This window comes from Anomaloglossus baeobatrachus, chromosome 3, assembly GCF_048569485.1.
Source record: "Anomaloglossus baeobatrachus isolate aAnoBae1 chromosome 3, aAnoBae1.hap1, whole genome shotgun sequence".
NCBI lineage: Eukaryota > Metazoa > Chordata > Amphibia > Anura > Aromobatidae > Anomaloglossus > Anomaloglossus baeobatrachus.
In genome coordinates, this window is record NC_134355.1 from 652,100,753 (window position 1) to 652,113,655 (window position 12,903).

Here is a 12,903-nt window from a genome sequence, read left to right on the forward strand (position 1 = left end):
GCTACCGATTCATGTCCAACTCATGGTGGGAATCTTGTCTTCTTCGAGTAGGACATGGATTGGCAGCATCAGTGTTTCGCTCCTGGTGAGTATGGATCTACATGCAAAACTTCAAACAGATCAATTCCTCCAAGCATAATGCAGTGCTGCTGCAACTCTTCAAGGAGAACGCATAAATGAGGAAAGAATAAACTTTTATTTTAACTGTTCTCGTGGCTACGGCCACAAACACAAAGACAATCATGCATTTGTTAAAAAAAAAAAACAAAAACATTATTTTGAACAAAGGAAAAAAAAATTAACGGCTGCTGCCCTGTTGTTGGGACGCCACATATTTGGCGATCAGCACTCCGTGCTGCTTCACCGCTAAGGCCAGTGTGCGCTGTGCCGCTGCCAGGGTGCGCTGCGTTGCTACAATCCTCCGGTGAGAGGCCTGAAGGTCTTCCAATGTTGGTATTTCTGTGGAAGGAATGGTACCACTTAAAAAGGCTAATTATATGTAGACATATAAATTAGAGGTACATGTTTGTTGTTAAAACTTACGGTTCGGTTGTTCCTCCTCGTCCGATAAGGATGGGCTGATGTTCCACCCGAAACTTCTAGCATCAGCATCAATGTCTAGGGAGAGACAAAACACTTCATAGTACATGATAGGTGGAGAGGCTGCTTTATACATGGAGGCCTGAAGAGGCTGCTTTATACATGTAGGACTGGAGAGGCTGGCTGCAATATTATACATGGAGGACTATGGAGGTGTATTCTAATATATGATTGGTTATGTGGGACCCTTTATACTATATGGAAGGCTATGTGGGGGCCATTATTGTATTTTGAGAACTAAATACAAGGGGGTACAAAGATACAACCAGGGGATGGGAATGTTTTGTGGTGAGGGAGAAAGGGTCGTTCTCTCAGCACCCAGCTTTCCTATGCTCTGCTATACATCTTCTCTCAGCACTCAGCTTTCCCATGCTCTGCTATACATCTTCTCTCTGCACCCAGCTTTCCCATGCTCTGCTATACATCTTCTCTCAGCACCCAGCTTTCCCATGCTCTGCTATACATCTTCTCTCAGCACCCAGCTTCCCCATGCTCTGCTATACATCTTCTCTCAGCACCCAGCATCCCCATGCTCTGATATGGGAAAGCTGTGTGATGATGGAAAGATATATAGCAGAGCATGGGGAAGCAGTGTGCCGAGGACAAGATGGATATCTCAACATAGGAAAGTTGGTTGCTGATAGAGGGATTTCAGTTCATGGGAAATCTGGGTGCTGTGGGTAAGAAAGCTCTATCCAGTCAAAGTTATATGCCCCTAGTTTTATCTTCAAAAATTACCAGGCAAGCCTGCTCCCATGACATTGAGTGAGGAGGGAGAGACTGCAGGTGGCTCCTGCTGGTGCTCCGCCTCTGGTGGTGGCTCCAGCTGTGGCTCCGGGTCTGGTGGAGGCTCCAGCTGTGGCTCCGGGTCTGGTGGAGGCTCCAGCTGTGGCTCCGGGTCTGGTAGAGGCTCCAGCTGTGGCTCCACGTCTGGAGGTGGGTCCTGCTGGGGCTGCTGGTCTGTAGGTGGCTCCTGCTGTGGCTGCGGGTCTGGAAAAAATTATACCTTATAATATTTTCACGTGGGGGTAACTCACAAGAAGTACTCTTGTGGTACAACTCATGTGCTGTGTGTCATGTGGGCGGAATTACTCATGTGGTACTACTCATGTAAAATAGCCGCCATATACTGTGCAACCAATGTTAACACTAGTGCTGAGCGGACCCGGACTGTAAACGTCTGTATCCGCAAGTTTTTTGCGCTATCCCTGGGGCCAGACCCTATTGACTTATATGGGCAACGTATTCCGGAGCGGATCGTACTCTTTTAGTAAATCTGTCAGTAATATCCCCAGGGCTGGACCACATTGACTTATGGGCACCGGATTACGGAGCGGATTTGAATTTTTTTTTTTAAACCGGTCATTGATTCGCCGACCCCGTATTATTGGCTGTTCGATCAACTATAGTTAACACCACTCACCGGGTTGGGGCTGGCTCTGAGAACGGATGCTGGCAATGCGGTTGCTTGATCTGTACCGCAGATCTGCCAGCTTCTTCCTTATTTGCGTTGTTGAACGCTGCACCCTGAATTTTTTAAAAAGGCCCCGACTAATCCTCCTCAGAATTGCCTTCTTGTGGAGGACAGGATGGTCATGGTGTCCAGCACACTGATAATCTCTCCTGTCCATGGTTCTAATAAGATAGGTCACTTCTGCCTCTCCCCATGGTGTAGATCGGCTTCTGGACGCCATATTTTTGCAGGTCACACCAACCCAAACAACAACACTGGGAAAACCCGCCCTAAAATCAGCGTCGTCCAATAGAATTATAACGTCGACGCAAGGGACTTGCGTGACGCAGTTGCGTTCTCTACGGGATCCCTGAAAATCAGTGACTCTGTGCAGTTGAATATTAAGTGACCGCCCAGTCACAACGCACCTACAACCACCAATAGGACTGGAGGGGGCGCGGAAACGGTGCACGATTCAAGATTAGAATCGTGCTATGTGACATGGTCCCTGCGACCGCTGAGATCGCTGTGAAGGTCGCCGTATCCTTGCGGCGTCGCTGTTGAGATCTGCTTGTTTGACAGCTCAACAGCGACCATGTAGCGATGGAGCAGCGATCCTGACCGGGTCAGATCGCTGGTGGGATCGCTGCTGCGTCGCTATGTGTGAAGGGACCCTAAGTCTCCAATGGGGCGGTCACGCTACAGGGTCATACCAATGCTTCAATGGGATTATGTCCACAACAAGCAACACTTGCTGGACCTGTTGGTTTCCCTTTTTAATCAGACCATAATGGTGGCTTCCAACCCCTCGCCGGATTAGTCCTGCGTAATTTACATTTGAGAAGATGCAAACTAGGATTTTATAAAATGCACAAACATAAAGTTTGACCTTTTCAACACTTTATTATAATGCTATAATCTTGCATATCTCCATAATGGTAGTTCCAACAATCAAGGAACTCATTTGATCCCATAGCTCATGAGTAATCTTCAAACAAAATGAAATATTCAACCTTTTCAAAAAGTTGCAAATTTTGTTTGATTACCTGCAATAATTTATTAACATCTCCCATTATGTATAGCATGTCCGCCACACCTGTTATTGCCATCATATGTCAATGTAAAGTAAAGGTAATTTTTTTTTTTTTTCGTTTTGTCCCTGTGTAGAAAGTGCTGGACGAGTGCCAGGACCGGAGGAGCTGCCAGCTGCTGGTCAATAGCCGTCTGTTTGGGTTTGATCCGTGTCCGGGGACCAGCAAGTATTTGGTTGTGTGCTACAAATGCCGACCGAGTAAGTAAAGGAATCTTCAAGAGCGGTAGACATTTCCCTTTTTGTGTTATCACTTTCCTTCATTGTCTTAGGACCCCTGTATGACCCCGGGTGGGGTAATTACTTTTTTTTTTAATGTGGTTTTGGAGAATGAAGTCTTATAAGAATGCTGCAAAAAACAAAACCACATACGATACATTGTGTTCTGCTAGTGCAGGTCCAGAGGGCAAGATGCAATACAGATTCTCTCATAGACATAGAAAATAAAAACACTATTCAGGTCAAGGAGCCGGAGCACGCCAAAACATAGATAAGGTGCGTGATGGACTACTCTGCTCATGCCAGGTTTTACCAGTTTAAATAAAGGGAGACTTGTGCAAAGCAAATTTTTGGGAATTAATCAATTTTTTTTGTTTTGTTTCACTTAAACCCTGACCTCTTAAAATAACCCCGATACTACTCTTTTGGAGCATTTTTTCCCCCGTAATAATGAACTGGGAAAAAAATGCAAGTAACAGAAGGAAAATTGTGGCATAAAATATGCAAGCTTGACAATTTTTATATCTAAGAAATGAGATTTGTAGCAGAAATTTCTGCACCAAATATTTAACTTGCGCACATATGACATGCCCACCAGGGACATGAGGCACACGGGACTGGGCCAGTTTTGTTGAGAAGTCACGGTCGCCGGGATATTTACGGGGATGTCTTTCTCTGTCTTTCTCTCTTTCTCTGTCTTTCTCTGTCTTTCTCTGTCTTTCTCTGTCTTTCTCTGTCTTTCTCTGTCTTTCTCTGTCTTTCTCTGTCTTTCTCTGTCTTTCTCTGTCTTTCTCTGTCTTTCTCTGTCTTTCTCTGTCTTTCTCTGTCTTTCTCTGCCTTTCTCTGCCTTTCTCTGCCTTTCTCTGCCTTTCTCTGCCTCTCTCTGCCTCTCTCTGCCTTTCTCTGCCTTTCTCTGCCTTTCTCTGCCTTTCTCTGCCTTTCTCTGCCTTTCTCTGCCTTTCTCTGCCTTTCTCTGCCTTTCTCTGCCTTTCTCTGCCTTTCTCTGCCTTTCTCTGCCTTTCTCTGCCTTTCTCTGCCGCTATTTCCGCCCCACCCCCCCCCTACCTTGGGAGCTTGGTTAAGGGGAGGTCAGGAGGTGTGCAGTTGGAGTTAAGGAGCTGAAGTCAAGAGCCGTGCTGCTTTGAAGTAACTAGGTGACAGATGGTAGTCTGCACCTAGTAGGGGCTGAACTGTCAAGGAGGACAGCTGGTGGCCTTGCACAATCACCGGGCTGGCACCAGGGCACGACTGGGTACGTGGACCCTAGATCAGGGAGTAGCTTCAGGCAACCTGACAATTTATCCGACGAGAATGAAGCCTTCAAGATCCGTTCTCCACCCGCTCCAAAATCTGGGTACTAGCGCAACGAGGGGGATGGGATTTTCTGGACCGTATTTGTGGAAAGTTCTAAGTGTGAACCCTGAGAGCAAGCTCCCACAGTTAGCCATACTGGGGAGCGGGTCCCGTCTAGTTCCACACTACCGGGACCGACAAAAAAGTAACTTAGTGCCAGGAGGCAGATCACGGATCACCAGGCAACACCATCGGGGACAGGACCCGAACTAGCTCCCCCTCTATGGCAGTGGTGTCCAGAACTTTGGTTTATCCAGTTGTCTGTCAGCTTTATGGACTGAGTGAGTACAGAAGTGTGCCGCCCCCACGCCAGCAGCTGAGCTGCTCGGATCCGGATCTGCAGTGTGGCTCGAGGGGTCTCCGGACCCAGGGGTCTCGCGGACACTTCGAATGAAAAGTGCCAGGGCGTCACAGAAGTGGCCCCTGCACTCCCCACGGCACCCCCCCTCCATGCCATCACCAAGTCCCGGGGCATTTTCCCTACCCTGGAGGGCTGCCCCATTCCATCGCCCCCGGGTACTCTTGACTGCAGCGGTGGTACTCCCAACATTACCACAAACCACGGGTGGCGTCACAAACTCTAACTCATTCCCTGTAAATAATCCCCATTCATTTGAGTGGCCACACGACCCCCGGGTCCGGAGACCCCTCGAGCCACCGTGAATCCGGATCAGAGAAGCTCTGCTGCCAGCACGGCGGCAGCACACCTCTATCACTTGTCTGTTTTCCCCCGAATGGCTTAACTGAGCCCAACAGGGTGAGGCTCTAGATCTCTAGAGGTCTCCTCTGGTCCCAGGATCGGCCCTCGCACCTAGGCCCACATTCTCTGCTGTTCAAACTTTGGCCTTCGGCCCTAAAATGTCTGCTTTATATATTTTCTCCACCTCCCACTATTGTTAACCCTATCTTACCTAAAAATCATAGCTGCAGCACTACTACGTTTTGTGTTGCATGTTTTGTGACAGTCTCTTTAAAAACCTACCTGACATCTGTAAGTTGTGCACTTTGGATGATACTGGTCATCGAGTGTTCCCTAAAATACAGTATATAGGCAAAAACACAGGTGGAATCATACAGGTCATCTTGTGTTTAAGTTTTTAAAAACCCTAATATATTGTAAGAATAAACCTGAAAAGTGTTGATTTGAGATTTATAGGTTGCGACCCAACTTTCCCACACATCTTCGACCCTGTGCGCACACTGCGTTTTTACCCGCGGTTTTTCTTGAGAAATGTTTGAAATCTTTCTGCAGACATTTCCCAGCAAAACCTATGGGAAAAAAAATAGCTTGTGCACACACTGCATTTTTTTTTCTCAAGAAAATAAATTCTGCAGAATTTCTTGAGAAAATGTGCATGTCACTTCTTTTCCGCAGGTACCTGCGGTATTTCACTCCATTCACTGTAATGTAATCGCGAAATACCGGGGGTATACCGCAGGTAGCAAATGTGCGGTATACCCTCAGCTAGCCGCGATTTACCTGCAGTAATGCTCATCACTGCCTGCAGGGAAGGAAGTGATGTCATTATGCCAGAAGAGGAAGCTGAGCAGAGTAAACACACACGTCACACTCCCTGGACAGAAGCATTTCCGTGTGACCTCCAGGTACCCATGCAGTCTGTGTCCCGCTCCAGCCCCGCGGCTGCCCGCAGTATCAGCAGCTTCTCACTGCAGTGCATGCAGCCGTGGGGATGATGAGCGCTGCTGTCAGGAGGTTAGATGAGATCATTACCTGCTGTGACGATCTCCTGCTCTCCTGACGTCAGCGCGGTCACTGCAGTCTATGGCCGTCTCGCGGGCGGCCCGAGACTGTCACGGGCTCTCGCGATACTACTGAGAACGCGGCGGGCATAGAAGTCAGTGACAGCGCTGACATCAGCAGTGCAGGAGATCATCACAGCAGGTAATGATCTCATGTAACCTCCTGATTGCAGCGCTTGTCATCCCCTGCAGTGACCTGGGCTGACCTATTGATGTTAGCTCAGGTCACTGCACTGCTCTCCCAGCCAATGGGGAACATTTTGTTCTTCAATGACTGGGACATTGATTATGGTATGGATCGCCGTGGGACCCCCTTATTGGATTACGCCGGACCTGGAATTGATTGTTCTTGTCAATAAATTGGTGAATGAGGGAATGTTTTGGGGAGTGTTTTTTCAAATAAAACTTTGTTTATTTTTTTATTTCTTACTGACTGGGTTGTGATGTCAGGTATCTGATAGACGCTTGACATCACTAACCCCAGGGCCTGATGCCAGGTGACATTACACATCTGGCATCACCCCCATATATTTCCCCGTTTGCCACCGCACCAGGGCGCAACGGGATGAGTTGGGGCGAAGCGCCAGGATTGACATGTCTAATGGATGCGCCACTTCTGGGGCGGCTGCAGCCTGCTAATTTTAGGCTGGGGAGTGTCCAATAACAGTGGACCTCCCTAGTCTGAGAATACCAGACCACAGCTGTCTGCTTTACCTTGGCTGCTGATCCAATTTGGGGGGACCCCGTGATTTTTGTTTTAAATTTATTTAATTTAAAATAACAGCGTGGGGTGCCCTCTGTTTTTGGATTACCAGACAAGGTGAAGCGGTCTGCTGTGGTTTGCAGGCTGCAGTTGTCTGCTTTAGCCTAGCTTTACCCTAGCTGGCTACAAACAATAGGACCCCACGGCTTTTTTTTTTTTTATTTATTTTTTTGGCTAAATACAAGGCTAAGCACCTTTTTTAGTGCTATATGAAAGTCACTAAATGGTGCCAGCTTAGAATATGCAGGGGGGTAGGGCATTATATATATCTTTCTCATCTATCTATCTTTCTATCTATTAATTTATCCGTTATCTATCTATCCCTCCATTCATTCATTCTTGCCTCTATTTCTGTCTCTATATCTATCCATCTCTATATCTACTCATCTATTTATCTTTCTTGCTGGTTCCGTTTTTTGCGGTCCTCAAAAAAAAAAAAAACGGAAGGCACACAGATGACACACGGACCGTAAACTGAATGGATGTCACACGGATGCCACACGGACGCATCCGTGAAAAAAATCGTTCAGTTTTTGCGGTCCGCAAAAATGGTCGTCATGTGAATGTAGCCTTAATGGGAGGGATGCACAGAGCTCACATCCAGCCTATATTACTGGGAGAGACACACAGACCTCACATCCAGCCTATATTACTGGGAGAGACACACAGATCTCACATCCAGCCTTTATTACTGGGAGAGACACACAGATCTCACATCCAGCCTTTATTACTGGGAGAGACACACAGACCTCACATCCAGCCTATATTACTGGGAGAGGCACACAGACCTCACCTCCAGCCTATATTACTGGGAGAGACACACAGACCTCACCTCCAGCCTATATTACTGGGAGAGACACACAGACCTCACATCCAGCCTATATTACTGGGAGAGACACACAGACCTCACATCCAGCCTATATTACTGGGAGAGACACACAGACCTCACATCCAGCCTATATTACTGGGAGAGACACACAGACCTCACATCCAGCCTATATTACTGGGAGAGACACACAGACCTCACATCCAGCCTATATTACTGGGAGAGACACACAGATCTCACATCCAGCCTTTATTACTGGGAGAGACACACAGATCTCACATCCAGCCTATATTACTGGGAGAGACACACAGACCTCACATCCAGCCTATATTACTGGGAGAGATGCACAAACCTCATATCCATCAAGATATAGACACGTTTTTACAAATAAAAAAAAAAGGAACCTAATTATTAGTAATTTGTGCTATCTTCACAGATGAATACAAGAGTAAGGTCGCCTGTGAAGATGACCGCCTGAGGCTGACCTGTAAAAAGAATACAGTGATTGCAATCTACTCTGCTACATTTGGAAGACTTCAAGGTGGAGGCCTGGAGTGTCCGTTCCAGAATCGGGAGATGGCCTCAGTGGGTAAGACTCCAGAATCCCAACCAGAGACCACAAACTAAAAATAGGAAAAAGTTCTGACAATGGTGTCAGACTTCACTACTTGTCTTGAATTTTGTTCGCATATCAGAAAGTTGTGTCCGCATAAGATTGTTGGTGTGCCCCATTATGCCAGAAAAACATGGCTGTTATGTGGAGATTGTAAGTTTTGGGAGTATGTCCTGTGGTGGCAGATTTGACTTTTTTTTTTTTTGTGGGCCATTATTCGGGATTCTTGAAGCAATTATTCTGTCCCGTGCGGTGCAATTTGTCAATTACACTTAAAAAATAAACAGTAGAATCTTATGTCTGCAAGCAATTTTGTGTGCTGAAATCTGTGACACATTGATGTATCTCTGTGCTGATGAGATGAATTCACACAGGTCCACACTTGTCGTGAAGATCTCAAACACAAGCTACTTGTTAAATAGTGGTTTTTATAGGGTTGGAATCCCTGACCTAAAAGTACTGTAATGTCCTATCAATAGGAGATAAGCGGCGCCATATGTGCCCTTTAGTCGCCTATCTCAGTGTCCTCAAATGGGAAAAAAATCTGATTGTAGGATTTTGTAGGAATCTAAGCACAATGTAATCCAGAGATCCAATACCTGCAACAGAGTTAGAACTTTAAATCTTAACTTCACTGGAATTAGTGATTTCCTGAGTCAAAGGATAAGCGGCAACAGCATATCCTTATCTGCGTCTTTCCTGATCCTCGTTTCCCATGCAGGTAGAAGTTTTTGGACTAAGCACATAATTTCCAAACTCTGAGCGCCACTTGATATAATGTAACAAGGATTATTCCACTTCTCCGCAGAGTGCCAGGCATCCTCCGCGCGGTCACTCATGACAAAGCGCTGCCAGGGCAGGCGGAGTTGTAGAGTTTACGCCAGCACTTATGAGTTCGGAGACCCGTGTTATCCTGGAATCCGCAAACACCTCAATGTCATCTACACCTGTGGTAAGTCCCCGGCTGCCTTCATTCTTGATTTTTAATTTTGTAATGAAAACGGATTCAAGGCCCTGCTCTATTTTCGCCAATGTGAAATTCATCTCACTAGCAGGCATGTTGTGCTGGAAGTTCATGTCTTGGATATTTAAAGTATTCAGTTAAAATTAAGCAAAAGAATAAAACCTAAGTGATTTGCATCCAAGAAAATAAAAGAATCAGATTTTGCCTTTTACACAAATGGTAATGTTTTGTATATACTGTATCTTTGAGCTCTAACACATGGATTTTTTTTTTTTTTTGGTGCTCTTGCTCCATGTCTATACCATGTTCATTCAGTCCGTCTGCCTTCCCGCCGGACCTTCCGGTCTGCCTTCCCGCCGGACCTTCCGGTCTGCCTTCCCGCCGGACCTTCCGGTCTGCCTTCCCGCCGGACCTTCCGGTCTGCCTTCCCGCCGGACCTGCCGGTCTGCCTTCCCGCCGGACCTGCCGGTCTGCCTTCCCGCCGGACCTGCCGGTCTGCCTTCCCGCCGGACCTGCCGGTCTGCCTTCCCGCCGGACCTGCCGGTCTGCCTTCCCGCCGGACCTGCCGGTCTGCCTTCCCGCCGGACCTGCCGGTCTGCCTTCCCGCCGGACCTGCCGGTCTGCCTTCCCGCCGGACCTGCCGGTCTGCCTTCCCGCCGGACCTGCCGGTCTGCCTTCCCGCCGGACCTGCCGGTCTGCCTTCCCGCCGGACCTGCCGGTCTGCCTTCCCGCCGGACCTGCCGGTCTGCCTTCCCGCCGGACCTGCCGGTCTGCCATTCATGTACTGAATCTGGTCCGGATTATGTCAGATTACTAAAATATCTGAAGTGTCAGATGCCAGATTAGTAGAATGTTTAGTGGGCTCTTAATTAGATTTTCATAGTGGAGGTTGTGACAATAGAAATGTATAAATGACAGTCGGCAGAGATGTCTGACATTCCCCTAATGACTTGCCTTGCACTAATCACTCACAGACCTGAGCTGCCGCCTGCAATGTGTGGATTACTGTGTGCGGATGAATGGGAATGTGTAATTTTATCCTCCAGTGACCGCTTCTCTCTTTGGCTCCGGAGCGGTTTGGTAATGGTGTAGAAATGAGCACCTCTGTGTGGTGTGAAGATGGTGTGCAGCTGTCAGCGGATCATGTTATCAGCACATTTACACCTGTGTGGTTTTGGCTTGGTATGTTATTAGCCACACGCTGTAAACTTATGTGTCAATGAGCTCTTCTATATAAATCATATGAAGAACCCCGATATCATGAGGTTTATGCCATAGTGGACACCCCCCTCCCCCTCCCCCCCATGGTGGGGCATATGACTAGGTGGCACTTGGACATGTAACCTTACCTGGTATTGTTGTCATTTGAGTATGAGTTTCTTGGTTTAGAAATGACGCGCCCATGGGGTCTGGGGGGGGTTCCTAGTCACTGGGTTGGTATAGGGTGGGATGTCACAGCGGCCAGGCCTAGTTCCGTGACCCCGGCGATGTCAAAGATGGAAGGGGTTATTTACAGGGGAGAATAAAGTTTGTATTTGTGACGCTACCTGTGGTTTATGGCTGATACAGGAGCCGCCGCTGCGCAGGTATCCTCTGGGGAAGATGGTATTGCAGCTCAGTTGGTGCAGCTCTCCACAGGCAGAGCTCAGGCCTCAGGGATGTTGGGAGTAGTAGTCTCCGCTGCCATGACTTAACATTGGGGTGCAGAACCGAGGACGTCTGTAAGAACTAAACACAGGGGCTGTAGTTTGCTTTACCTTTTACTTGGCAGATGTTATTACAGGCCCGGGAGTCTGTTCCAGAAGATAAAGATACAGTCAGCCTGGAAGCAATGAGGGGATTCAACTTGCCAGGTGGGTTGGAGGCCTTTCTTGTGGCGCTAAGTGTGTGAGTCTCTGTGGCTTGGAGCCGCACATTGACCTTTTTTCTAGTTGTTGTTGTTTTGTCCTTTTCCTTTTGGCGGGCAGCTCGATCCGGTCACAGGTACCGCCTGTGTAGCCGCAGCCTCGGGCTCTATCTTACTACTTCACCTTTTGGGTGTTCTTTTGGGCCAGGGGACTTGAAATCTCCTGCCCTCTGGGCTTCACTGATGAGGCTTTAGCACCCAACAGTCTAGGACCCCAGAGTCTTGCTACTGCGCCTGGTCCTGGGAGAGCTATGTGAGGCAGCTCTTTTAGCGACTGTCTGTACTGCTTGTCTCCGATTGTCTGAAGTGTTTTACTTTCTGTTCCTGTGTATGTGACACTAACCCCTCCTCCAGGCCAGAATGCATAGGGAAGCTCCCCTCAAAACTGGTTCTTGAGCTTTCCCTAAACGTCTGGAGTTAGTGTTAGTGGACCTAGCATGGGAGACCCCCTCCTTGCCTCCAGGCATAGCATCACCCCCTGTGAGGAGGGAAATGCCACTGTGGCTCCCAGACCACTGGGGTGCCACTGAAACATTAGAAATCACAGTTCTATATTCGGCTTTGTTCACATCTGCATGGCAGCTTTTGTTAAAGGTGGAAGCCAGGAGGCTGCACCGGATCCATGGTGCCATGGTGTTGAAACCCACAGACACCTCCATCCCCAATTTGAAAATGTCAACCGTTTTAGTGAGGTAGAATTGACTGCTACTATGGTCAGGTTCCATATTTGTAGGATATTTCCGTACCTGTCTGGTGTTGTGATTTTTAGAGTTGCTGCTCCAAAAACTATTTTAAAAAAAATAATAATTTTGATTTAAATCATTTTGGCAAATAAACTGTGTGAATTCATCATTAGGGAGAGTGTCGACCAGTCTGGCGTCATTGACTCCTGAGGCTGACACTGCGCTCGAGTCCATGGATCGGTGCCACCACCATCTCCTGTGCACATTAGTACAGTTCAGAGGCCTTAGCCTAATTCTTACTGCATGTGCTCACGATGTGTTCTGTCTCTGCAGAAATTTCTGCAGCAATGTGAACAGCACACGTGCGCTTCAAATCGCTGCAGAAACAGTCCGTAATCAAAAGTCGATTTCATGTGCTCTTGATGCAGCCTCTCCCATAGACAGAGCGGGGGCTGCATTCAAAGCGCATGAAAGAAGTGACATGTTTTTAGAACGCAGCTCTTCGGCAGTAGCCGAATTGCTGCGTTCTAGTACGCCACGTGGGCATGGATTAGGCACAATCTTCATAGATTGTGCTGGGGACGCAGGATGCATGCAGTTACGGTGCAGAACGCAGCGTAACTGCATTAAAATACGCTACGTGGGCACAGAGCCTTAGCAGGTTGTATCCAA

General features: G+C 47.8%; 1 protein-coding gene and 1 long non-coding RNA gene across 2 annotated transcripts in view; one reads left to right on the forward strand and one right to left on the reverse strand.

Annotated features, from left to right (window-relative positions):
• Nucleotides 1–317: 317 nt before the first annotated feature.
• LOC142295709 (uncharacterized) lies at nt 318–1,882 on the reverse strand. Its single transcript, XR_012751528.1, has 3 exons — nt 1,339–1,882; nt 544–618; nt 318–459 (listed from the first exon to the last, which is right to left on the reverse strand). It is a non-coding gene; the product is annotated as an uncharacterized LOC142295709 (long non-coding RNA).
• A 6,688-nt stretch (nt 1,883–8,570) lies between these two features.
• SPATS1 (spermatogenesis associated serine rich 1) overlaps nt 8,571–12,903 on the forward strand; it is a 544,035-nt gene continuing 539,702 nt past the window's right edge. Inside the window, exons 1-2 of the mRNA XM_075341164.1 lie at nt 8,571–8,654; nt 9,487–9,630. Coding sequence (XP_075197279.1) covers nt 8,642–8,654; nt 9,487–9,630 — 157 coding nt within the window. The 5' untranslated portion in view covers nt 8,571–8,641. The remainder of the gene's footprint in view (nt 8,655–9,486; nt 9,631–12,903) is intronic.